Genomic DNA, 24,036 nt, shown 5'->3' with positions numbered 1-24,036 from the left:
TTGACACGACACAATATTTTCTACAAGCCAACGTAGAAACAATTAAACTTCAAGCTGTGTAAGTGAATGTAAAAATTGATGGATCATGTTTTTATACCATGTGAGAAATGGCCGGGTTATTTACTATTTTTTCCAACAACATATACTAACGGTTTCTGTTTCTCTCTTTTGGTCGTCTTCTGAGTGTGTGTGTCAAGCTGTGGATGCGGGAACAACATATTGCTCAAGAACTCACCAAGACTAACTAGTTCAATAACTAGAAAATTGGCGGATGCGAGAGCTTTGTTTAATAAGCATAACGATCAAGTATATATAGTAAATACTGCAATATCCAGAAATGGATGTGACCCTCTGCTCAAGCGAATCTAATCTCCGCTAAACGCGTTAAAAAGATTTTATAGACAGAAGCTGTCTCTTCTTTCCGTACCAAAAGCATAAAACAATGTCTGTGGATAATTTCAAGACCAACATCTATGAGTATCTTGAGACTCTACCTACCATTACGTTTATGCGGCTATTTGAAAAGCCTGCTACGTGTCTAGCTATCTTTAGGTATAATTTACCATGTTGTCCTTGCTTTCTTATTGACACGATGATAGATTGTTACCAAGTCTAGGAAGACAGATTGTCATGTCTTTGTTGTATATGGAGATGCCCATGCCCGTTGTGGATATACATACATGGGTCAACAAAGAAGGTCAAAGGTAAGTGCTACGGCATCCTACTACGTATGACTCATGACTTTGTTAGAAAGTTGACTGAATCCCTTCTAAAGCTCTCAAGACTTCGTATCCTTGAACAAAAGGATCAAGTATTAATCATGAACAACACTTTTCGACAAGAATTTCAAAATGCTTTGACAGGAGGGTAAATAAAGCTTTCATTATGTATTGAATACTCATGTAACCTAGTGGCACACAACAATCATTTGGCTTACCTTATGCTTCTCCTGATAAGCATGCAGTCGATGTCCATTTTTTGGACAATTATGCTACTACACAATGGGAAGCTATTCTTCACTACATGGTAGGCACTTCACTTACAAAGAAACCTAGTCGAGGTGTCTTGAATCTACTGGAACGAAGTAAACTGATGCAGACAAGGTATGCTATCAAACATAGACTATTTGACTCACATGTCCTTAGCTCAGAGACAGGCCAGCTACAGATTACTAACAAAGGCTTTCAGTTCTTACTTCAGGATGTCAATACACAAGTATGGGCATTTTTGTTGCAATACTTGGACATGGCTGAAGTACTTCAAATGGATCTGGTTGAAGTCCTTAACTTTCTGTTTCAACTTGGATCATTGGAGTTAGGAGAGGTAATGCAATGCAGTAAACAAAAAATTAGGCAAGAATTTACAATTGAGGGCAGATCCTATAGAACTATTCTGTTGAGACCTTGACACAAACGCAACTTCAAATGTTGGAAGATTTACGTGATTATGGCATTGTGTACCAAAGAAAGGTAATGTCTAAAGCAAACTAAAAGTTGTCTGATCTCTATGTTTCTATAGAAAGTGTCCAAAAGATACTATCCTACGCGATTAGCCACCACGTTAACTTCGGGCAATGCTGCACTTGCTGGTACAACCATTGTCAATACAAATGATCCTATCAAAACTGCAGCTACCAATGATGCTGAACAAGCAGATCAAGGATTCATTATCTTGGAAACTAATTACAAGATTTATGCTTACACTGGTAATAGGATAGAGGTACACTTTATTGTACTCACATCGCTATAGATTCACCGCTTCAAATTGCTGTCTTGAACTTGTTTGTTCAATTGCAGTCTCGATTCAGGAACATGGTAACAGGTGTAATCACAAGAGATAGTATTCGAAATGCTCTTATGAAAGGCATTACTGCAGAACAGGTGAGATAGAAGGTAAAACCATAGTCTAGTTAACATTTGTACTAGATCATTTATTATATGCAGTCGCATGCCCATCCCCAAATGAGAAAAAAGGTACCTATTTTGCCTCTTACGGTTATAGATCAAATCCGTTTATGGGAAATGGAGAGGAACAGATTGAAGCCTACTGCATGTAAAGTACTATGCATTTCATTGTGCTGTGTATACTGATATTCTAATAGCCTATCTTTACCATGAATTCAATGTTCAAGCTGATTTTGATGCGGCTGAGAAATATGCAAAGGATTTAGGTGTATTGTTATGGTCTAATCCTTCTAAGCGCAAGATGACAATCTCTGAAAGGTAATTTTAGTTTGTCTATCAATCATAGAAACTGACTCAATTCTTTTCTAGTGGTCATGAGAGTGTAAAGAGCTTTGTCAAGCGAAGATTGCAAAAAGCAGCATAATGTAAATAAAGTTGGACTTGTTGAATACACACAGTCCTTTTTTTTTTAGCATTGTGCATAAAATGATTTCTATGCGGAATAAAAAAGAGTGGCTTTTTCTTTTTTTTTCTTTTTTTTTATTATTATTATTATGTCCATTAGAAAGAAGCAACCTATCGAGTCTGAATCGGAAGAAGAAGACTATGGCTACGACTATGATAGTCAAGAAGAACAAGTAAAGTTGATCAAGTCTTTTTTCTTTAAAAAAAAACAACCATTATTCATTTATTTTAGGAAGATCCATCCGAAGAAGATCTTGATGCATCAGAACAAGAGGATCTCGAGGAATCAGAACTCGAAGATGAAGAAGAAGACAAAGCAGCTCAAATGGCAAAAATCAAACGAGGTACAACACACATTTTGTAATTGAACACGATCTGACATGCTATAGATCTTGCTCATGTCTCATTTGAACAGTTGACTGAAATCAAGGGCAAAATGGAGCCTAACCATGAAAAGAAAAAGATATCCAAAGCTCAAATTCTTCAAGATCTGAAGGGTGCAGCTAGTAAAATAAAGAAACCTAAATCTAAATTATCAAAAGAAGAAATGAAGCGTGAAAATAAGCATAGGTAAGACATAGCTTGCCTGTAGCGTTAAATTGACACAAACGTAATCATATAGACCTATGGAAATATCATCAAAGCGTGCTGTGGGTCGCTTTAGAGAAGTAGTGCCAATCCAAGCAGAGGTAAGATTTAGATAGCAAACATCTTGGCTGACATGGATAGAAACGACGTGATCCTCGTTTTGATAAATTATCAGGTCAATTAAATCAGGATTTATTTGAAAAATCCTATGGTTTCTTGAATGATTATAAAAAATCAGAAATGGACATGTTAAAACAACGTTTAAAGAAAGAAAAGGATCCTGAAGAGCAAGAAAAACTAAAGGCATTGCTGACTAAAATGGTATATACAACATATAGATGTATGTTTAAAACTGAAGCATGTCACTTAGGTTTCGAAAGAAAAACAAGAACAAGAAAAGAAAAGAAAACAAGCCTTGTTGCGTGAAAGAAAGAAGCAGGAAGCAGAATTGGTCAAACAAGGCAAGACGCCTTATTTCCTTAAGCGATGTAAGTTGGTAACACCGTCTATAATTTTTATATTAATCAAATTTAATCTAGCTGAAAAACGCAAATTGGACCTCATGGATAGATACGAGAAATTGGGTGCTAAAAGCGTGGATCGTATTCTTGAGAAACGCCGTAAGAAGAACCAAGCCAAAGACAGAAAGCATTTGCCGTTCAAGCGGAGATCAGCAGACTAACAATGTATTTGGTTTATTGTTAGAGACAAAGAAGCATCAAACCTCATTCAATTTGAATGGATATCTTGTGAATAAAGAGAAATACTTTAGTTATTTTAGTATGATATTCAATCGACGAAATGAAGATATTGTTCAAGCCATTGGCACTGTTTTTTCTTCTTCTTCTCCTTCTCCTTTTGCTCTTTAGTGCATTACCTAATGTTTATGCTCAATTTATTTCTGATGTTGCCAATATATTAAAGAAATTAATTTCCTTACACAGGCTATAAATACGGACCTGTCTTACTTTTTCTTTTTTTCCCCCTTTCTTTGTCATTTTACATCGCAATGCGTCTTTATTTGTTATTGTTGATCTTTTTTTCACTTGTCTGTGCCTCTACAACCAAAAAAACATATGGAAAACATCGATTAGTGTCTTATGTCGTTGATTGGGAAATACCTAAATCCATCAATTGGAGTCTAATGGATCATGTCGTCTATGCATTTGCTGAACCTGATGTACATGGCAATTTGAAAGAAATCACCAGTAGTTCATTGAAATCATGTAAGGACATTAATGTCAAAAAAATACGAGTTTACTTATTTCAATTCAAGTTACAAAGACAGCACATCAACATCATGTGGGTGTGAGTATCAGTGTAGGGGGGTGAGTTTATTAAACAAGGTGACACATAGACTTACCATCTTGAATTAGATGGAGTGGATCTAGATACCTAAGTTCTTTGGTCAAGACTGAAGCTAAACGTAAGACATTTGTCAATAATATCGTCAAACTAGTCGCTGAATATAATCTTGATGGTGTCAATCTTGACTGGGGTAAGTGAAGACAAAGTATCACTATGAATTTACTCATACAAAACAGAATATCCAAATGATCCTAATGGCATGTCTTGTAATCAAAGGTGAGAGAAAGATACATAAAGACGTTTGACTAACAACTGTAACAGAGACAAAAAGATACTGCTAATTATCTCTTGTTTATTAAACATTTACGTAAAGAACTTGATGCTAAATATCCCAAGATCCATAAAATAATCACACTTGCTGTCACTACTCGACCCTTCAATGATGAAAAGGGACATTCGATCAAGAAACTCGATCAAGACTGGTCCAAGACTGTCGATACTTTCTATGTCATGGTAGGTCAAACAATGATTTTGAAGATAACTCATGTTGGATAGGCTTATGATATCAGTGGTAGTTGGATGGTACAAGCAGGTCCTAATGCACCTCTCAAACCTGCTAGTGCTCGGTATTATGAAACCAGTGTAACCCAAGCCATCACCGCTTGGTATAACGCTGGTATTCCCAAAACTAAATTAACATTAGGTGTACCATTCTATGGTACTGTACTTAAGACACAATCCAAAGTGCATGCTGCTGGTCTTTATGTCAAATTGGCAAACAACAACGCCATCAAGGGTGATAAATACGACGAATATGCTGCTGATCCTTGTCCTGGTGCTGCCAAGAGTTATACTGGTGGTTATCAATGGAGATCAATCCATGCTAATGGTATTCAAAGTAACAAGGATGGATGGAAGACATACTGGGACAGCAGATCCGTCACACCTTATGCTTTCCATGCCAATGATAAGAAATTTTTAACCTTTGATAACGTGAAATCACTTCAAGCGAAAGTAAATTATGTCAAAAGTCAGAAACTAGGTGGTGCCATGATCTGGTCTCTGGAAATGGATGACTCAAGTCATACATTGCTCAGATCACTTCAAAGTGTTCGTCATTGATTGTAACATATTAAGTATATTTTATATTAATAAAAGTAGAAGAGGGTATGAAAACTGTACATTCCTTTTCCAAAAGAGAGAGAGAGAAAGAGATCTTAAACAGTTTCAGTAATATCTAAGGGAATAAATCCTTCGCTACCATAGTTAAGGATAATGCGACCTTCAGGGTTGATAGTCACTAATCCCTTGGCTTGGTAGCTAGTAGGACCACGAATATCTAATTCAGCCTTGAAACGGGCAACACGATATTGTCTAGCAACTTCATGACGAGCACTATAATCCTTGCTCTCTTCCTCCGATGTAGTTGTCTTGGCCCATGCAGCTGTCTCGGTTTCGTATTTCTGAATCATGGCTTGATATTCTTGATAAGCAGGTGTAGTAGGCTTGGCTAAAGATCCGGGAGCAACAGGCCCCACCTTGACAGATTCATCCAATGTCTTTTTCTCTTTGTCACCAGAAATGTTACCGGGCAAAGCAGCCAAACTCACATAGTTTGTTAATTCATCGCAATCCTTTGTGAAATGAATCTTGCTGGCCACAACAGGATCCAAAAGAGGCGTGATCAAGTTCCAAACAGTAGAGAAAACCCAAGGTGCTTTGTGAATCAAACATGAGCCAAGCGTTTCGGGATAATAGGCTTCGAAACAAGTGACCAAGAATTTCACAAAATCAAAATCCTATTTTTTTTATCAGTCCATAGTGACACATACTCCCCCCCCTCTCTCTCTCGCTTTTTTTTTAAGCAATGTACCATGTTTTTAAGTGTAAATCCGTCCATGTTGAAGACAATACAAGCTGATTCAATAGGTTGGTGCACGACGACACGTGATGTTTCCATAATGTACATTGTCAACAGTTTGATCACTTCAAGAGGTTGATCGTCTTTATGATGCGAGTTGACATTGATGAAACTAAACACCTATTAGGAGACCATTTTCACTTCAGTTCACTTACCAAATACCACGGCCGGCTTTATCAGGTCCACCAAGATAAGCTTTACCGGAATTCAGTTGAGTTACAAAACAATCACCCAATTCGGGCTTGAGTCGATTAAGTTCATCACGCATACCACTTTCACCCAGAGCCACAATATCATCAATACGCATCACCAATCGCCATCTTAAGGTGTTGGCCAACATGTTATAAGCAGCCTCTAGGTCCCATTTACGAGCGCGTAAGAAACGCAAAAGAACAGCATCTGGATTATCGGTAGCGACCATATTCCAAAACGTGCCACGAAGATCCACACCAGGGATCAAAGGCAAGGCCTTTTCAAGAGGCAAACTGAGCCATGAGGGATCTGTGGTTGTACCAATAAACAATTCCTTGGTTTCCCTGGATGTTTCCTTTTTACCAAACCAACTCTTCTTTGTTTGAATGGGTTGTTCTTGTTCTTGTTTAGGCTTATATTCTGTACCTTGTTGCTTAAATAACTCAAACAGACGAGCCCATAATTGTTTCAATAAGTCTGTTTCCTTGACAGATAAATGGCCAACATGACCAGATAAAGGTGTTGTGTAAGACATAATAATGGAAAAAGGGGAAAAACAAGTCTTTCATTTCTTTTCTGTCTTTAAAGAAAACGTGTGTAGTACAAAGCCACTCAATTTGGTGTAGGATAGTGTCAATACATTGAACTCTTTTTTATGTGGGAATAGCATCAGAAAGTCATTCATGGGAAACATAGAGCCATTTCCTTTTTCTCTTTAATTTTGATGACAAGTTAAATGCTAAAAACCTTAACTTTAAATGCAATCTGCTCAATTCGTCTTGAATCGGTTGTTTAAATAATATATAGCCAAAGTAGACTAAAGTTTACGCGCACCATAAATAAAGTAATCACTTAATACAAAAAAAAATACGCGTACCAAAGCCCTCTTCTTCATTGGTAGGCTATCTTCATTGTCATAGATGCGATTCACTGATAAATGTAAAGTAGGTTTCCCTGTGTTATATTGAGACGGTCAGCGTTTATTCATGATACTTTCTGGCTTGGACAAAAGTCTTCACTACAAAATATCTCTGGAACAACAGATTTTTGAATGGTATATATGTTTATCACTTTGATTTTAGATAAAGAATGCTTCCATATTTCAATCAAGACCATTGTTTTAATTACTCAAGGTACTTGTACACCTGAACTTGGCCAAAAACTTGCTTCTTTCAGCTTCAGGCTTTTATTCTGATCACAGTGTTGATAAAAGCAACACATCCTTTCTCTTTTTCTCTCTATCTCTCTGAAAATTGCTACTATTTGGTTACAGAGAAGCAATAGACTGCCAAATGAATAGCATGATCAAGTACTATTCCAGAGCTTTACAGTCTAGATTTGCCAGCATTTGCCAAAGGAGGTAAATAAATCCAAAAGCAGTGTATATGATAAATAGAATTATGTTGATAATAAGACATTAAGAAGTATTAAAGTTTATACACTAAAGACAAAGATTCTCTAGAGAAAATGACATAAATCGTACAAGTAATTATTTCGTCATTGTGTAGTTTAGCGGATACTCAAATAGGAGAACATAAAAATCAAAAATATGAAGTGTCAATGTTATGGTCTGATGGCATAATCCTACTGTACATATATACACATCATTGGTATGATAGACATTCAAACCAATACGTGTTTTTATAGAGGCCATGTTTGAGTTGAAGGCCAAAAAGCTTATCTCAGGTTTGAAATCTGGCGTTTAATTTCTAGAAGTTTTACGCCTATCGTCATTACACTTTATGCAAAACCAGATGAATTAGATAAGATCAAGACTAAAAGCAATAAATTATTTATAATCTCCAAGGGTATTGAATAACGAAAAACAAGACATTTTATTCTTTTTTTCTTTTCTTAATATATAACAAATGATTGATAATAGAAGAGAATCCGTTGATCCTACTGCCCCAGCTGCTACTTACTATACTTCTGGCAGAAATGGACCTAGACATAGAACAAGAACTTACACAGTATGTATAGAAAGGAATAAATATGACATGGTTGTATTGATTGTTTTCTTTAGAGAGGTGGTACATCAAGTTTCAATTTTGGTGACTCAAGAGATCCTTCCAACTCTGGCATTCAACGAAGAGCATCTTATGGTAAATAACATGCATTAGACATGAAGCATAACTCATTCTTTATTATAGAGGATAAAGGAAAAAACCGTCGTTTCTTGATTGAAGTCGATTCAACACTTGCACAAATTTTGGAACAAGAAGACACGGATGGTGATTTTCAAATTACTATTAATGATCTTGGCCCCAAAACGCTTTCTCTTGGTACAGCTGATTCTGGTGGATACAAACGCTTCCATATCAGAGGTAACTATATGTTATCCAACTTGCTTCAAGAACTCGCATTGGCTAAAGACTATGGCCGTAAATACATTGTATTGGATGAAGACCGCTTAAATGAAAACCCAGTGGACCGACTATCCAAAATGATTCGCCATCTATTTTGGGACAGTCTCACTCGACGCATTGATGGCGAGGGTCTGGAATTCATTTGCTCTGATCCCAAAAACCGACAACTGGATATCACCAATCGCATTTATATTCCTTATAATGAAACTGAGATTTATGATTACTATAAGCGTGTCTCAGAGGAAAAGAAACATATTAATTTAGATGTGCAGTACTTGCCCAAGGAGATTACACCTGAATATGTCAAGAGTATCAATGACAAGCCTGGTATTTTGGCACTTGCGATGCATAAGGTTCAGGATAAAGATGGCAAGGTTGATTTTCGTGGTGTTCCCTTTGCTGTACCTGGCGGTCGATTCAATGAGATGTATGGTTGGGATTCGTATTTTGAATCATTGGGTTTGTTGGCTGATGGCCGAATTGAATTGGCGAAAAGCATGGCAGAAAATTTTGCATATGAGATCAAGCACTATGGAAAAATTCTGAATGCCAATCGCTCTTATTACTTGTCTCGCTCACAACCTCCCTTTTTAACAGATCTTGCTATTCGAGGTAAAGTGTGTATAACATTTTTTTCTGTCTAACTCTTTCTCTAGTATACGAAGCTATGGATCCTGCTACAGAAAAAGAAAACAAGGCTTGGTTAAGAGAAATTTTAAAATCCGCTATCAAAGAATATCATACTGTTTGGATGGCTGAACCTCGTCTAGATAAAAAAACCATGCTCTCTCGCTACCGCCCTGAAGGACTTGGTATTCCTCCTGAGACAGAAGCCTCTCATTTCGATCATGTCGTTTTAAAATATGCTAAAAAATACAACGTCTCGATTCCCGAATTCAATACCTTGTACAACAATGGCGACGTCAAAGAACCCGAATTGGATGAATATTTTTTGCATGATCGCGCTGTGCGAGAATCCGGCCATGATACAACCTATCGCTTTGATGGTATCTGTGCTAACTTGGCTACGGTTGACTTGAATGCTCTCTTGTATAAGTACGAAACCGACCTTGCTGATTGTATCCGAGATATTTTGGATGACGACTTGGAAGACTTTGACGGTAACAAGCAAACATCAGAAGTATGGTCTGACCGAGCTACTGCACGAAGAGAGCGTATTGACAAGTACTTGTGGAACGAAAAAGAACATCTTTACTATGACTATGATACTGTCAAAGAAGAAATGACGACGTACGAAAGCGCTACTGCTTACTGGATGATGTGGGCAGGCTGTGCATCTCAAGATCAAGCTCAAAAACTGGCCATGAGTCTCTACAAGTTTGAAGTCAAAGGTGGTATTGTGTCTGGTACTGAGCGATCGCGAGGCCAAATTAGTCTAGACCGTCCTAATCGTCAATGGGATTTCCCCTTTGGTTGGGCTCCTCATCAAATCATGACATGGGCTGCTTTTGAGAATTATGGCATGGATGATATTGCCGCTCGTTTGGCGTACCGTTTCCTTTACACCATCACCAAGTCGTTTGTGGACTTTAATGGTGTGGTGCCCGAGAAATTTGATGTGGTTAACTTGTCGCATCAAGTTCAAGTGGAATATGGTAACGTAGGTGTTGATTTCAAGTTTGTGTCTCGTGAAGGATTTGGGTGGATGAACGCTTCCTTTGAAGTGGGTTTGACGTATCTTAGCACACAATTAAGAAGAGCACTAGGCACTTTGACAGATCCAGACTTCTTGTTCAAGAAGATGATTGAAGCTGAAGAAGAAAAGTTGTCTGAAGCTGAAAAATTGGAAGCCTTGTCTCGTCGTCGCGTATCCACTATTGCTGCTAGAGAAATCTTGCGCGAAGAAGCTGATGCTGTGGTGACTCATATCAAGCCAAGCGACATCAATCGACAATCCATCAGTGCTCCTAAATCACCTGAAGTCTTGGAAAACTACTTTACCAACGATGAACCAAAAGAAAACGATTCTAAACTTCAGCCTGTTCAAGAAGCCAAATACGGCGATTATCTTACTGCTCCTACTTCCAATCACTAAATCTCTTGTACACCATTTCCAGGAATAGATTGCATAAAGAAACATTTATATTGCACCAGTAAACAATAAAAATAGCATATTTAAAATTATACACTTGGAAATTATAGATTGCATAACTTTGCAGTCTAAGATGGGCTCTTTGTTGACATAGGAATACAAAATAAGAAACATAATTGTTAATTCAAAAAAAAAATGAAATCGAAGTCAGGTCAAGAACAGTTTCTACTTTCTTTTTTCCCTTTGGTTTGCCTGTAACCTTTTTCTTTAGAACTTTGTAACGTACTCTGAGCTTAGATTTGATAACACCCTGCTCATTTCCGGATATAGTATACATCATCTCATTTAGTTATTTGTAGTTAAATAAAAAGTTACTTGCGATGTTTGTGTTGTCTGACGATAAATGCAAAATGTAAACGCTCAAGGGGCATCATTTTAGGTAGAAGTATCATGTGACAAAATATTTAAGTATGAAACTGTTTGTCATTGACATATCATTTCATTTTTTTTATTGACATTGTGCTTTCGATGCATTGGTTGCACAAAGAGACAAATTCTCTTGTCTCAAAAAAGAGTTCTGGAACTTTGCATCAAAAAGAAGCTTCTGAATAGCATCAATTCCAGTCCAAAAGATAATATCAAATGCCTATTTTTGAAAGATATGCACACCGCTCTACATTTACTATCACTGTTTTTTCTTTCTCGAGTTTTTGAGTGATTCACACAAAAAAAAAACCATCCATGATCTGTCAGGCAGTTTGGGTAGAATTTACTGTGTCTTACCAAGAAACTGGGAAAATGCTTCTTGTTATCTCTAGATCATGAAGCTATTTAAAGGACCCATAATAAAGTTTTTGAAGCATTCAAGTTACTCAATTGGCCCACATTTGCAATCAATAGTCAGTAAGAAGTATAAACTTTATTGATGTGAAAAGGGGCATGATCTTTAGAGGTAAACAAGATTTGTTTTCATTTTCGTTAGCATCGTTGAGTCATTTTTATCGAGGTAGAATTAACATTTAGAGTTGGTCCATTTTGGATTTCTTATTTCTTTTTTTTTTGTACTATTTTATACAATGGTTTTCAACTAAGACGATTAGATTTATCAAACACAAGCAGGAAACAAAGGATAATAAAGTTTCTTACTTAAAAACAACAGCCGATGTCTACTGTGTTTCTCAAATATGACAATAAGGTGCTTATAGCAGGTGGCTTTTCAACTTGCAACATTCTTTTCTTTACTGGAATTTACACTGTGATGGACCTGGAAAAAATGAATAAAAAAAAAAAGCTTATTAAATGCTTATATCCAATAGACAACAAAATTACGAAAAGTGATACTCGTCAAAATGAATGTTAATGTAAAGAAAGAAAAAAGCGAGTCAAATGATGCCACTCGTAACAAGTATATTTTTTATGATGATCGACAAAACAAATCATGCTGCATTACATTCTCCAAAAGAGCATAAATTAAACATTTCTCGGATCCCTCTCTAGCAAATAAATTTAGCAGAAAAAAATCCACACATAAAAAAAAAAGCTCCTTTCTCTTTCCAGCTTTCTTCTTTTCTTTTCTTTTTAACCATTACTTTATTTCTTTTTTTCTCTTCTTTCTTTGAATTTTCTCAACATGAATTGTGCTACAGAGAATGATTGCCCGAGATTCAGGCCATTTGCATCTCCTACACAACGTTTAATTAAAGTAAAAAAAGCTAAATACTCTACCTCTTTGGACCCAAGAGGCTATATACCAGGTAATAAACTGCGTATCTTGTTCAATATAGGCTAACAACAAGATCAGTATATGAATATACCATCAATGGGCAGCCTATTATGTGGGATCGAGAATCGGGTAAAGTCCGTTGATGAATCCGTTTTTGTTTGTACTAAATTTCGTTGTAATCTAAATAAGGATATGTCCATTTTACCGGTATTTGGAAATCACTTGGCAACTCGAAAGCCGATATTGTAAAAATGGTCGACTCTAATCCCGAGTTGAGAGTCAAAAAGATTCGAGGAGGTTTTCTTAAGATTCAAGGCACTTGGTAAAAACCGACAAATAAAACCATGATACTCACAATTGTTAGGATCCCTTATGAGTTTGCTTATATTCTCTGTAAGAGAACAGCATGGATTATTCGTAAAGATTTAGCAGCCATATTTGGTCCTCGCTTTATTACAGATGCACTTGACCCTTCGCATCCCGAATACGGTTGCCTTTTACTTAACCCAAAGAATGCCCCTTCTTTCAAATCCTCCAATCGACGAGACAGTTTACCGGCAACGATGCGACAATCTTCTCAACGCCCCTATAAGCGCGAGTTGATGCGTACCAAAATCCCACGGGATAAAGCAGGAGCCCAGTTGCCGCGAAAGAAGAAAAGCAAAATTGTCTCGAGCATGTCGCTCTCAAGGTTGCTGAATGATGATGTAGAGTATGGATTCAGTGAATCACCGAATACAACACCCTCACCCACATTTGTTCCCAGTTTTTCATTTGAAGAAGAAAGCTTATTGCCTCCTATCTTTCAGTTGGAGAGAAGGTTTTCGGAGCCTCGTATTACACCTATTTATAGCCCATCTTCAACAGACTCTTGGTCGCCCAAGTCACCTCCTCCTCTTCTTCCTGCGTCTCCTGCTTTTGAAACTTCGTGTGAGAAAGATATCATAGAGACTATTAATGCTACACTTTTGTTACAACGTTTGTCTCAAGATGACGGTGTGAGACCATTTAAGCCTTTAGATCATGGTTATATACCAAGCAAAGTCATGGTAGGAAATCAAGAATTTAGAATCCATTGGGATGAGGATTAAAAGTATATAAAACTCCCTGCTTATTTGATAAAGTGACGATATTGATGCATTTTGAAGATCTAATTTTGAACTGTTTGTTTGTTTTGACGCACCCGAGACAGACTTTTTGGAATGCCAACTGTCGTATATCTCTTGTGCGGAATGTCTGTAACTAAATCAGGCAACCTGACACAAAGCGGTTATTGAAAATGCCAATGAGAATAGTTATGCGTAATGATTTTCTATTTTCTTTCTCTTTTCTTTCTAAATGACCAACAAACGACCTTACGATTTTTCACTGATACCACCTGAAATATGGGAGTATATCTTTCGATTCTTATCCTCACACAACGTATTTCAATGTCAAAAGGTTTGCAAAGCATGGTATTTACCTGCGCAGCGAGTTTTTCTCGAACATGTCTTTTTAAAAAGTCGATATGATGTGGAACAATTCCTTCAATGTTTTTTGACACATGTGAACACACATTCATTTGGCTGTGTCAAGAAATTTACCATTGGTCACAACTACACCATGCCAAGTCGAGCTCGACTTTCTTTAGCAAGCGATATTGTCAAGAACTTGATTATTCATTTCCCTCATGTTCAACAACTAGTCATTTCGGGCAACTGTATCGATCTCGAGTATTTTGGAAAAGACGATATGACCAATGCCATGTTGGCTTATTGGCCTTCTCTCAATGTGTTTCGCGTAGACTGGGTATTGTTACAGGCCGAGAAACGAAAAACATATCTGCAAACGATTTACAAACTACGGCATTGCACAACTGAATTAGCGCTATATGATCATGATTATATCACACGTGAAATGGGCGGTATTACTCAATTTTTAAGCGGGTTTTCACGACTGGAACATCTCAAGATTATTCCTCAAGATAATATTGATACCATGGAAAAATGCTTGGATGTGATGGAAAGTTGTCAGCACCTGGTATCATTGGATATGTACACAAAGCGAGAAGATGAAGATGGATTCGTTGAGCGATACCTACAAAAAAAGCCATGGCATGAGCGACTTGCGATACAAGAGAGATGGATGGGTATTCAGTCACTCAAGCTGACCATGACGCATTTCTGTATCAATACAATTGAGTTTATTATACGCTATATGACTGGTTTACAGACATGGACGATTGGATTTGTGGTGGCCAACATAGACGAATGGACAGAGATTCAACGGACTGTTTTCGCTTGTCAATTTTTAGATTTTTTATGCTTGCGTCAACACTACCTTCTTCGTCCTATCAATATCAGCTATCACAACAACAATGACTATATAAGATCCATATTAGAGAAGCATTTTCACAGAGCGGCTGAGAAGCACTTGACGATCGTACTTTACAATAACAATTCCGAGTTTGGATTTGACTACAACAATGCATCTGCGAATGCGTCTAAATTTCTACTTCAGCTGACATCCAATATAAATGAACGCACAGCTCAAATGACGCATTACTTTGATCCTCAAACAGAAAGTGATATTTCTTTATTGACACAAGTTTTGCCTTACACAATTGATACCATCACGTTCAACTTAGGTGGTCTCTATCAATACACAGAGATGATATCCAGTCATTTTAAACAAATGATGCAGCAACTAGTAAAGGTGGAGAAAGTAGTTATTTTACTGCCTAGGCATTGTTGCTACGACGATACTCTCATGGACAATAATACAGTCTATCCTCAGGTGATGAAACTAGAGGTATCTGCTGGTCATGCACTTTGGATACACCCAGAGACATTTAGGCAAATGTCCCAAACGTTTGTTTCCCTCAAGTATCTCTCACTTTGGTTTTGCAGTGGGGTTTGGGAGAGCGCTCAAAAAGCATTTGTCATCTATATGCCTCAGACAAAGCTGGAACGGCTTCATTTGGATGTCACGCCTGTCCGTGTACAAACAGGGAAATTACTGACCAAGCAAATGGCGTTTGCCGATGCTTATTTCATACTTAAGGTAACGACAACCAACACTCGCTATTATCGTGTTGCTTTGGATTATTTAAGCCTGGAAGAAATACCAGAATCTCAAGGATTTGAACAAGAATACCTGACAGTTCATATTGTGTTTGATTCGATTGAGTTTATCAATATGTATCTGCATCAAGAGATCTTTAATGAATTTAGGCCTGTGCTTGTAATGGATCCACAAAAAGTAGTACAAACCACCGTGACCTTGTAATAGAGCGACTTGTAAATATAATACGGTCTAAGATAAACATTGGTTGTGTAACTAGGCATTCATATGGTCGCGCTCTCTCGGATATCGTTTCTTTTGATTTTAAAAGTAAAATAGTGACATGCTTCGTCTTTGTATATATATATTGAGTCCCTAGAATGTTATCAATGGGCATAACAAGAACACTTTCATAAAAAGCTCTTGTACTATCAACTTGTAGATTAAGTAAAACAAATAATGGCACCTAAACTATTTGAATAAACAGTTTGTTTATAAAAAGTGTGATCTATAAACACTATTGTCTCTCTTCATTACAATAATATCCTCAAGATTTATGTCTCGTCAACTAAAAAGATAACTCCAGTATTAGCAATCTCATCAGTCGTTTTGAAAGGAATTGAATACTGCAGCCACAAATATTATTCTTAACTCACTATCTACGCTGCTTTAACCACACAAGAGAGTTGTATTTCATATTGATTGTACTTAAAATAATAAAGTCTCTGAGGCAACCCTATAGAAGATTCCCCTATTATTTAGCTTTTACATTAGCTAAAAAAGCAATTAGGTTGAATAGTATTAATCGAGGTGACGCTTCTTAAAGTCAAAAGGACGTACAAAACCGTGTGTAGAACCGTAGACCAAACTGTCTTCACAAGGAACGTTGACACTAGCACCAATGTAACGCTTGTTAAATACTCCCGTTGGCCGGGTGCATGTTTCTAAGATGTCACTTCTTGAGCCAGGAGCACATTGCAATACAGGCACATTTCCGATATCAGGAGAATGCTTTTCCATAGCTGGAATAACAGTAGCACTTGAAAACCCTATACCATAGAGGGCAATTGCAATCAAAGTAAGGCCACGCATTTTTTTTTTTTTTTTTTTGATGAGAATGAAGAATAACGGATATGACATTAAACGAGACTAGTATTTGTTTTGTTTTTCGTATGCTTTAATAAAAAAAAAGGTTCTGAATCAACATATAGATCTAGCATAATGCAAAACGATTAGCCTAGAAATAAAAGACAAATAAAGACAGTTATAATGTAAACGTTGATTGGTTTGTCTCAAGTCAGCATTCGTTAGTGAAAAAAAAGTTTATGATAAACAGTTGTAGTGCGTTTACAATGATCGACTATTATTGTTTATAAACATGAATAAAAAACCGTCAATTTAGCACTTTAGACTGTTTTATGTACAGAAATGATGATATATGTATTTTCTACCGTATCTTCTAAGTGTTAGAACTATAGTTTTTATTAACAAAACGACATCGAGTTTCGCACATATATGCTTTATGAATTCTATGTTTCTTTTGAATTATATATTATTTTGAATTCAGAAAGAGCTTGAACAGTACTCGCTTGCCACCATGCTTGTTTGATATGTCTATAGACTAATGTGCGTACAGACCAATATGTGAATGATGAGATTACTTGACTCGACATGACATTTATTTCCCAAAACGCGAAAAGATATGATAATTAATCGCATAGGGCAATTTTTTCTCATAAAGAATAGTGAAAATAGATTCTCTTTGTGTTTTCTTGGAATCGATATATGGATTGATTTACAAAAAATATCTTTTATGCAACATATTAATCAACAAATATTTGGGTTTTAAATTCAAGAAGTTTTGCTCTCATTGTTCCGTTAAACACATGAATACGAACCATTTTTTACGCATCAATTCGATCATATTAACAGGGGGCTTGCAAATAGATCATTAAACCTTCAAAAGAATAATGTATATGTATTCCGAGCATAAACAAGATCTAGTCATGAATAGTTTGCCAAGTCAAAGCCCTTTCGAGACACTTTCCATTTTGGGTCATCGTACAAATCCAACGTGCCCTGAAAAAGGAACTCCTCTCAAATTAGATCATATGGTAAGCATAGCCTTTAACATGTGGCCCATTTTTATTTTTGCCTGGTATCCGTTATGCAAATTTGATAATATACCGCTTCTTTATTTCTTTCTTTTCTTACAATGAGCATCATTCAACAACTTCCTGTCGAAATTACTCGAGAAATATTTAGCTATATTCTACTTCAACATGGCCATGATGCATGCCGATACACTTCCAATACTCGCCACTTACGGTACGGCGAAGATGGCCATTGTACATGCTGGCAAATTGATATGTTGAATGTTGCTATGGTATGTCAATCATGGTACCTGATTTCCATGGAAACCATGCAGTCACACCAAGCTACTTTCCTGTTGCCATGGCCATCACTGTTGAATTATGCCAGTCATCAACGGAACTTTCCCTTTCGATCAAAATTGATTCAGTTATTGCAAGAGTCACAAAAGATGAATGTAGCTCTTGCTCAACATGTGCGTCACCTGATGATTGATTTTGCGTCATTTGATACCATCAAGCCAGAAAAATTAAGATTGACATGGATTAAGAAAAAAGGTAAGCATAGTCAAAAAGAAGAGACATCTCAATTTGACTACATAGTGCATCATGCTTCCGCATTAGATGATGTATTACAACTCATTCAATTGGCTAATACACAGCGCCTAGATATAGTATGTGATGCTGCATTTGCCTCGCTGGTTGATACCAACAATAATCGTATTCTCTCTACTTCACTCATGTTAGAAAAAGCTCTTTTAAAAACATTCACCCGTATTCGTCGGCTTGATTTTATAGGCTATAATCCAATTCAGCGATGCCCTTGTTGTGCTAGTAAAGATTGGGACATGTATCTCTACCCCATTATTCGGTCTGTATCGTTAGACACTGTAGTGCTACACAATGTATTGCCATCTTCCCATCTGTTTGATATCTTGGCTAGTACACAGCCCAATCTAAAACGCATTGTGTTTTACAAGTCCATGATTACTGTGCCGAAAAAGAAGTCAGAGGGCTTCTTGACATCGATTTCACAGATACCAAAGGCATTGTGGCATCAAGTTAATTGCGTTGAAATATATGAAGATATTGAAGATGCAACTACCTGGAGAATCAAGCGATACTTGAATGAGTTCGTAGAGCATATAGGACCACAGTTACAAGAGTTTGTGTTGCAGTTTGGAACAAAAGAAGAGAATCAAAAAGCCATGGATCAGCCTTCTCATCACTCAACAGATATCAGAGACCCAAATTCACCTTTGCATGAATTAAAGGCCAAGTGCAAGGAATCGTTAAAATGTACATTGGTTAATGTACCCAATATTTAGTCCTTGTAAACATAACTTGATTTTCGTTATTTTGGCAGTCAATAACAGTAAAAACTATTGGCACACTTAGAGATAAAAATTGGCACACTTTTTTCTTTTAAGTTCAGCACAAATAAAAAAATATTTTGGCACGTCTCTACTTCAAGTTTTGGCACATTTTTCTAAAATGTTGAAATGAATATTCAAGTATACTATGAAAATGGAAGAGGCGATGTTGTTGATGAGTTTGGAAACGAGCCTATTGATATAAAAGTTGATAAAAAACAATATCCTTTGGACAACGTCACCAACTTCGATCAATACTTAGATCTAAAGCCCTCCTGAGCGCGAAGCAGTAAAGCGAGAGGAACAAAAAAAGAAAATCCAGGCAACAGAAACTTCTGGCAAAGAATCGTATGTTAAGCACAGTAGCGATACCAAGGAGCGGTTCTTCTACTTAGTCTATGAAAAAGGCCTGATATCTGGTAAAGCAGCCACGCAGCTTAATATCGCTCGACGTACTGCTTACAACTGGTTTGAGAAAGATCAGAAGGAGCAGAGTGATGGAAAAGAGAAAATCAAAGCTAAGACAGGTCGGCCAAGCAATTTCAACGAAGAGCACCAGCGATTCTTAGAAAAATAGTTTATGGATTTCCCTTCAGCAACCTTAGATCCGGCTATGGAGAGTCTGATAAATGAATTGAAAGATTTGAGAGTCTCTAAGGCTTCAATCCATAAATTCATGACTGAGAAGTGCGCTTTGTCATTTAAGAAAGCTTATTTTCATTCAAAAGAAAGGAACTCACCCTCAAGCATTCTCAAGCGTTACGAATGGGTCCAGAGATGGATTGAAACTGATCTGGACTTCGAAAGTAATTGTATTTTCGTTGACGAGTCAGCATTTCACATCAACTTGAAAAGAACGATGGCCTGGTCAAAGAAAGGGACTCGTGCAGAAGTTGTTCAACCAACAAGAGCTAAAACAACAACGATTCTGGGTGCTATTTCACCTTTTGGCGTTGTTAATATTCAAGTGAGAAGACCAGTAGCGCCTTCAAAGAAAAGAAAAGCAAAAAATTCGAAGGCCAAAAAGACGGTTGGTACGGTTACTGGCCATTATTTTAATTTTATTGCCTGTACTCTTGACATTTTGGATAAGCACGAAGAATTCAAAGGTGATTATATTATAATGGACAATGATCCAATTCATACAGCGGATGATTTCCGAAAGTATATTGAGAGTTGTGGCTATGGTTGTGTTTATCTTCCACCTTACTCTCCTGAACTCAATCCAATTGAACAATTTTGGTCAATTGTCAAGAGCAAGTTGAAAAGAGAGCATCTTTTAGACAATGAGACACACACCAGTAGAATATCGGATGCTTGCAACGATATTCGCTTTAGCGATCTGAAAGGCTTTTGCAGGTATTCAGCTTCAAAACTTGGAACTTGTCTCAAGAAAGAACCTCTTTAAGTTTGGCACTCTTTGTGCCAAATAACCTGTGCCAAAATATTTTTTTATTTGTGCTAACTTGTTTAGTCACACATACTCCTAAAGGTGGAACTTGATATTTGTTTTTTGCTATGAAAAGAGGAAAGGTAGAATATAATAAAATTAAAATTAATCGGGAATCCCATTCGTAAGAATATGGATTTGTCGATTGATAGTTATGAGGATTGTATCGGCAGTAAAAGGTATGTTGTAGAGAATGAGTTGCCAGTAAGCTCTCCAGATGTAAAATTGTGTAGTGGAAACGATTACCAAGAAAAATCGATAGAGGCTAGATTTTTGATGGAAGGGAGACTTGATAGAGAGCAATGCATTTAGAATGTCACGATTGGAGAACAGATAAGTGGGGAAATGGTATTTGAGTACCATGGACCAAACAGAGTTCTTGTTTGGGCAAGAAACAAGAAAGTGTTCAAAGTCTTCGCTTGTCGAGTTACACAGCCTACAGAGAGTACTGGGTACAGTTCCAATCTGATAAAGATATATGGCGGTGGGCAGTTTCCGGGAAATTACCCTGAACTTAAAATTACAGATATTCAAATGAGTATGCAATTTTTATACGAAGATGGACAAGGACATGTTGTTGATGAGAACGGAGTTGAACCCCATGGACCTTGTTGTTGATGAAGTGCTATTTTCTATCGAAACAATAAGTTCTCGTAGTCAATATCTAATGAATAAGCCTCTAGAAAGACCTATTCCTAAAATGCATCCAGCTACAGATGAAAGAAATAGTTAAGATGTTGATATGGAGTTATGCAATAAGCGACGATACACATTTTACTCTGATGACGAGAAAACTAGATTTTTTCATTTATTTTTAGCAAGTGCTTAAGTGCTTCTGCTGCTGCAAGACAATTAGGTATTCATGTTCGGGCAGCCCAGCGATGGGTCAAACGCTATCACGAAGATCCCGAAAGCATTTTCGAAAAGAAAAAATCAGGTCATCATCGTATCCTAGGAGAAGAGCATGAGCATTTTCTTTTAAATTACATTGACGAGAATCCTTCTGTTGTTTTAACTGAAGTAGTAGAACATTTATTGCAGAGCTTTGTAGGTCTCAACGTTTCTCGTAGTACTGTTTACAACTTCATGACAATTCAGTGCAATCTATTCATTAAGCAAGCACAGTTTCAACTTGTAGAAAGGAACAGCGAGGAAAAGATTCAGCAAAGGTACGCTTGGGTTCAAAAGTGGCAACAAACTGTCTTGGATTTCACAACAAATTGCGTCTTTCTTGATGAGTCAGCCTTTCACATTAATTTGAAACGGGGTATGGCTTGGTCAAAGAAAGGCACTCCTGCAATAGTTACAGTGCCTACAACGAAAGCAAACGCAACATCGATTTTAGGTGCAATATTTGCAAATGGCTTAATTAATATTAGCTTGCGAGTTCCAAAGCGTATCAAAAAGAGAAAGGTTGGACGTGAGACTGATGGTTATAGCACAGGAACAGTGACAGGCCATTATCTAAGCTTTTTAAAGGCTACTCTTGATGAAATGGACAAGTATCCAGAAATGAAGGGATACTATCTTGTCATGGATAATGCTCCTATCCATAGCTCAACTAATATAGTAGAATATATTCACTCTCGAGGATATCAGTATGTATATCTTCCTCCATATTCCCCTGAACTGAATCCAATTGAGCAGTTCTGGTCAGTTGTTAAGAGTAAAGTCAAACGAAATAAGTTTTTGGAAAAAGAATTGTTGATGACTAGAATTAGTGAGGCATGTGATAGCTTATATTTAAGTGATTTCAATGGCTTTGTTTCTCGTTCTGTTAAATGTTTTTTGAAATGCTTCAACAAAGAGAGGCTACTTAGGACAGTGGGCCCACCACCAATACGTCAGTATCGGAATCTTAATCTTAATAACCTCTTTCTAGTTCTCGATTGCTGATTTTCTTGTCAATCTGACGCACAATTTGGCCATCTTGGACTTCTTCTGTAGATGTATTGATAGCAATATTCTTCAGAAATTTCAGATGTATCTACTGGATGCTACTTACTACATTTGAGGAAAGCGTATAAAACCTTGACTCTTTCCATTTCTATAAAAAAATGAAGGATATGGTTACTTACCATAAATAAGTTTTGTAACTTGCACATAACATTATATATTTAATACAACAACTACAGCAATAATGACATTGGGTTTTGGCATGAAAAAAATATAAATAGTTGTTAATAGAATATCTATGTAAAGATATTGATCGTTAAATCTCTACTTTTCACATAATAAACTCATTCTAAACAGCCTCGCTGTATTCTCTTTGTCTATATCGATTATTACTTTTTATTCAATCATAAAAAATCAGACAGACAAATAAAAAAGAGCGTATAATGGTACGTAGCTCCTCTCTAAGATAGCGTAATAAACAACATCAGGAGAATATATTTAAGCATTATCCACAGGCATAGCTATCTCCTATCAAGAGACAAAAGATCTGAGTCTGTCCGTTATAGTTATGCTCTTGACATCCAGTTTATTATAATGGGAATAATAAGTTAACATCAAGAGAGCATCAACTCCAAGGATAAATATTTCTGATCAAAACCATCGATATATAGAGCAACGATTAGTAAATGAGAAAAAGCATGCATTTAGGATGTACTTGCACAATTCAGATAAAATAAGCCGTTGTTTACTTTCAGCTATAACGAAGACTAGTGGACATTCTAATTCATGGTAGCTCAGAATATAATCGAGCAAAAAGAAAAAGAAAAAGAAGAGTGGAAAATGTTCCAAACACAACAAGAAATGAACCAAAAAAGCAATCATCAGGTCGTTTTTTCTTTTTAATAGATCAAATAAGTGGAGACCATTAGCTTATACCGAAAGAGAAATCAAAGTACCGTTGGTCGTTCCTGCGAAAGATGTGATGACAACTGCTTTATCCACTTGGAAAGGTAGCGGACGTCTGCTTATTTTTCAGCGACAGCTCGAAAACTTATATCACTGAAACTTACACAATTCGTCTCAGAGGCATTTAGATAATTACAGATACACATCCAAATAACAACGCTTTTATGCCTAAATTTCCTTTTCGGTTTCGTTCAAAATAGGTAGGTTGATCATCTAAAAGTTGATTCTGATTTGTCCAAAAAACTGACATCGTCTGTATTCAAAATGTAGAGACAAGTAAAGCATTGTTTATTGGTCCGACAATAAGCAAGGTTTTTAATTGGACCAGATAGCGATTTGATATCCAGATAAGCCACACTGATATGAGATCCAAGTATCTCTGTTTCTTATTTTCTTTTTTCTTTTTTGCTATCTTAAGCATACGATGCCTATTCTTTCAGTCACACCCAACGAAACCTCAAGTACTTTGGGACACTCAGATACAACTATGTCTATTGAAAAGTCAGCCAACTGCTGCAATCAATCGAGTTGCAAACATCAACATGCCGCCTCGAAGCCCGACATGGCCAACTTAGTCAGCACACCTACAAAACCAGCAAAAAGAAATACATCGCTTGTCTCCCGCAATCAAGATGATGATTGGGTAGATATTTCCAACAAGAGATTACGCCATTCTCGCTTAGGAGCACTGTACGATGG

At 36.8% G+C, this 24,036-nt stretch overlaps 11 protein-coding genes across 11 annotated transcripts; 7 read left to right on the top strand and 4 right to left on the bottom strand.

Annotated features, from left to right (window-relative positions):
• Window positions 1-442: 442 nt before the first annotated feature.
• Window positions 443-2,328, top strand: B0P05DRAFT_590284 (RNA polymerase II transcription factor B subunit 2; the record flags this gene model as incomplete). Its single annotated transcript, XM_051582796.1, has 11 exons — window positions 443-552; window positions 600-704; window positions 751-867; window positions 912-1,103; window positions 1,146-1,323; window positions 1,386-1,469; window positions 1,519-1,705; window positions 1,750-1,880; window positions 1,926-2,052; window positions 2,102-2,222; window positions 2,274-2,328. 11 exons carry the CDS (start codon window positions 443-445, stop codon window positions 2,326-2,328), a joined length of 1,407 nt encoding a protein of 468 aa, XP_051431559.1.
• Window positions 2,329-2,434: 106 nt separating this feature from the next.
• On the top strand, window positions 2,435-3,756 carry B0P05DRAFT_555538 (uncharacterized protein). Its single transcript, XM_051579807.1, has 6 exons — window positions 2,435-2,713; window positions 2,759-2,939; window positions 2,992-3,058; window positions 3,099-3,278; window positions 3,328-3,445; window positions 3,497-3,756. Exons 1-6 carry the CDS (start codon window positions 2,695-2,697, stop codon window positions 3,637-3,639), a joined length of 708 nt encoding a protein of 235 aa, XP_051431558.1. The 5' UTR covers window positions 2,435-2,694; the 3' UTR covers window positions 3,640-3,756.
• A 53-nt stretch (window positions 3,757-3,809) lies between these two features.
• On the top strand, window positions 3,810-5,395 carry B0P05DRAFT_555537 (glycoside hydrolase superfamily). The gene is made up of 7 exons (XM_051579806.1): window positions 3,810-3,858; window positions 3,917-4,183; window positions 4,234-4,285; window positions 4,334-4,455; window positions 4,502-4,541; window positions 4,589-4,778; window positions 4,821-5,395. Exons 2-7 carry the CDS (start codon window positions 3,967-3,969, stop codon window positions 5,385-5,387), a joined length of 1,188 nt encoding a protein of 395 aa, XP_051431557.1. The 5' UTR covers window positions 3,810-3,858; window positions 3,917-3,966; the 3' UTR covers window positions 5,388-5,395.
• Window positions 5,396-6,918, bottom strand: B0P05DRAFT_555535 (CRAL-TRIO domain-containing protein). Its single transcript, XM_051579805.1, has 3 exons — window positions 6,342-6,918; window positions 6,139-6,298; window positions 5,396-6,064 (listed from the first exon to the last, which is right to left on the bottom strand). Exons 1-3 carry the CDS (start codon window positions 6,911-6,913, stop codon window positions 5,483-5,485), a joined length of 1,314 nt encoding a protein of 437 aa, XP_051431556.1. The 5' UTR covers window positions 6,914-6,918; the 3' UTR covers window positions 5,396-5,482.
• Window positions 6,919-8,183: 1,265 nt separating this feature from the next.
• On the top strand, window positions 8,184-10,889 carry B0P05DRAFT_555529 (trehalase-domain-containing protein). The gene is made up of 4 exons (XM_051579804.1): window positions 8,184-8,348; window positions 8,402-8,480; window positions 8,529-9,356; window positions 9,401-10,889. The coding sequence occupies exons 1-4, from the start codon at window positions 8,247-8,249 to the stop codon at window positions 10,798-10,800; spliced, it is 2,409 nt and encodes an 802-aa protein (XP_051431555.1). The 5' UTR covers window positions 8,184-8,246; the 3' UTR covers window positions 10,801-10,889.
• Window positions 10,890-12,311: 1,422 nt separating this feature from the next.
• B0P05DRAFT_555527 (transcription regulator HTH, apses-type DNA-binding domain-containing protein) lies at window positions 12,312-13,658 on the top strand. Its single transcript, XM_051579803.1, has 4 exons — window positions 12,312-12,551; window positions 12,599-12,649; window positions 12,710-12,842; window positions 12,885-13,658. Exons 1-4 carry the CDS (start codon window positions 12,428-12,430, stop codon window positions 13,609-13,611), a joined length of 1,035 nt encoding a protein of 344 aa, XP_051431554.1. The 5' UTR covers window positions 12,312-12,427; the 3' UTR covers window positions 13,612-13,658.
• A 120-nt stretch (window positions 13,659-13,778) lies between these two features.
• Window positions 13,779-16,060, top strand: B0P05DRAFT_237622 (uncharacterized protein). Its single transcript, XM_051573301.1, has one exon. It carries the CDS (start codon window positions 13,859-13,861, stop codon window positions 15,785-15,787), a length of 1,929 nt encoding a protein of 642 aa, XP_051431553.1. The 5' UTR covers window positions 13,779-13,858; the 3' UTR covers window positions 15,788-16,060.
• A 267-nt stretch (window positions 16,061-16,327) lies between these two features.
• On the bottom strand, window positions 16,328-16,654 carry B0P05DRAFT_590277 (uncharacterized protein; the record flags this gene model as incomplete). The annotated part of the gene is made up of 2 exons (XM_051582795.1): window positions 16,328-16,336; window positions 16,403-16,654. The coding sequence occupies 2 exons, from the start codon at window positions 16,652-16,654 to the stop codon at window positions 16,328-16,330; spliced, it is 261 nt and encodes an 86-aa protein (XP_051431552.1).
• A 1,070-nt stretch (window positions 16,655-17,724) lies between these two features.
• On the top strand, window positions 17,725-19,115 carry B0P05DRAFT_555523 (uncharacterized protein). The gene is made up of 2 exons (XM_051579802.1): window positions 17,725-18,210; window positions 18,256-19,115. The coding sequence occupies exons 1-2, from the start codon at window positions 17,778-17,780 to the stop codon at window positions 18,978-18,980; spliced, it is 1,158 nt and encodes a 385-aa protein (XP_051431551.1). The 5' UTR covers window positions 17,725-17,777; the 3' UTR covers window positions 18,981-19,115.
• A 1,465-nt stretch (window positions 19,116-20,580) lies between these two features.
• On the bottom strand, window positions 20,581-20,988 carry B0P05DRAFT_476819 (uncharacterized protein; the record flags this gene model as incomplete). Its single annotated transcript, XM_051574930.1, has 1 exon — window positions 20,581-20,988. A coding segment is annotated over one exon (408 nt), but the record flags the coding sequence as incomplete, so codon positions are not given.
• A 1,750-nt stretch (window positions 20,989-22,738) lies between these two features.
• Window positions 22,739-23,497, bottom strand: B0P05DRAFT_555518 (uncharacterized protein). The gene has a single exon (XM_051579801.1). It carries the CDS (start codon window positions 23,251-23,253, stop codon window positions 23,023-23,025), a length of 231 nt encoding a protein of 76 aa, XP_051431549.1. The 5' UTR covers window positions 23,254-23,497; the 3' UTR covers window positions 22,739-23,022.
• Between the last annotated feature and the right edge of the window lie 539 nt (window positions 23,498-24,036).

The sequence above is a fragment of the Gilbertella persicaria genome (genome assembly GCF_025201335.1).
Source record: "Gilbertella persicaria strain CBS 190.32 chromosome Unknown B0P05scaffold_43, whole genome shotgun sequence".
NCBI lineage: Eukaryota > Fungi > Mucoromycota > Mucoromycetes > Mucorales > Choanephoraceae > Gilbertella > Gilbertella persicaria.
Note: the sequence above shows the minus strand (reverse complement) of the source record. Positions and strands in the feature narration are given on the sequence as shown.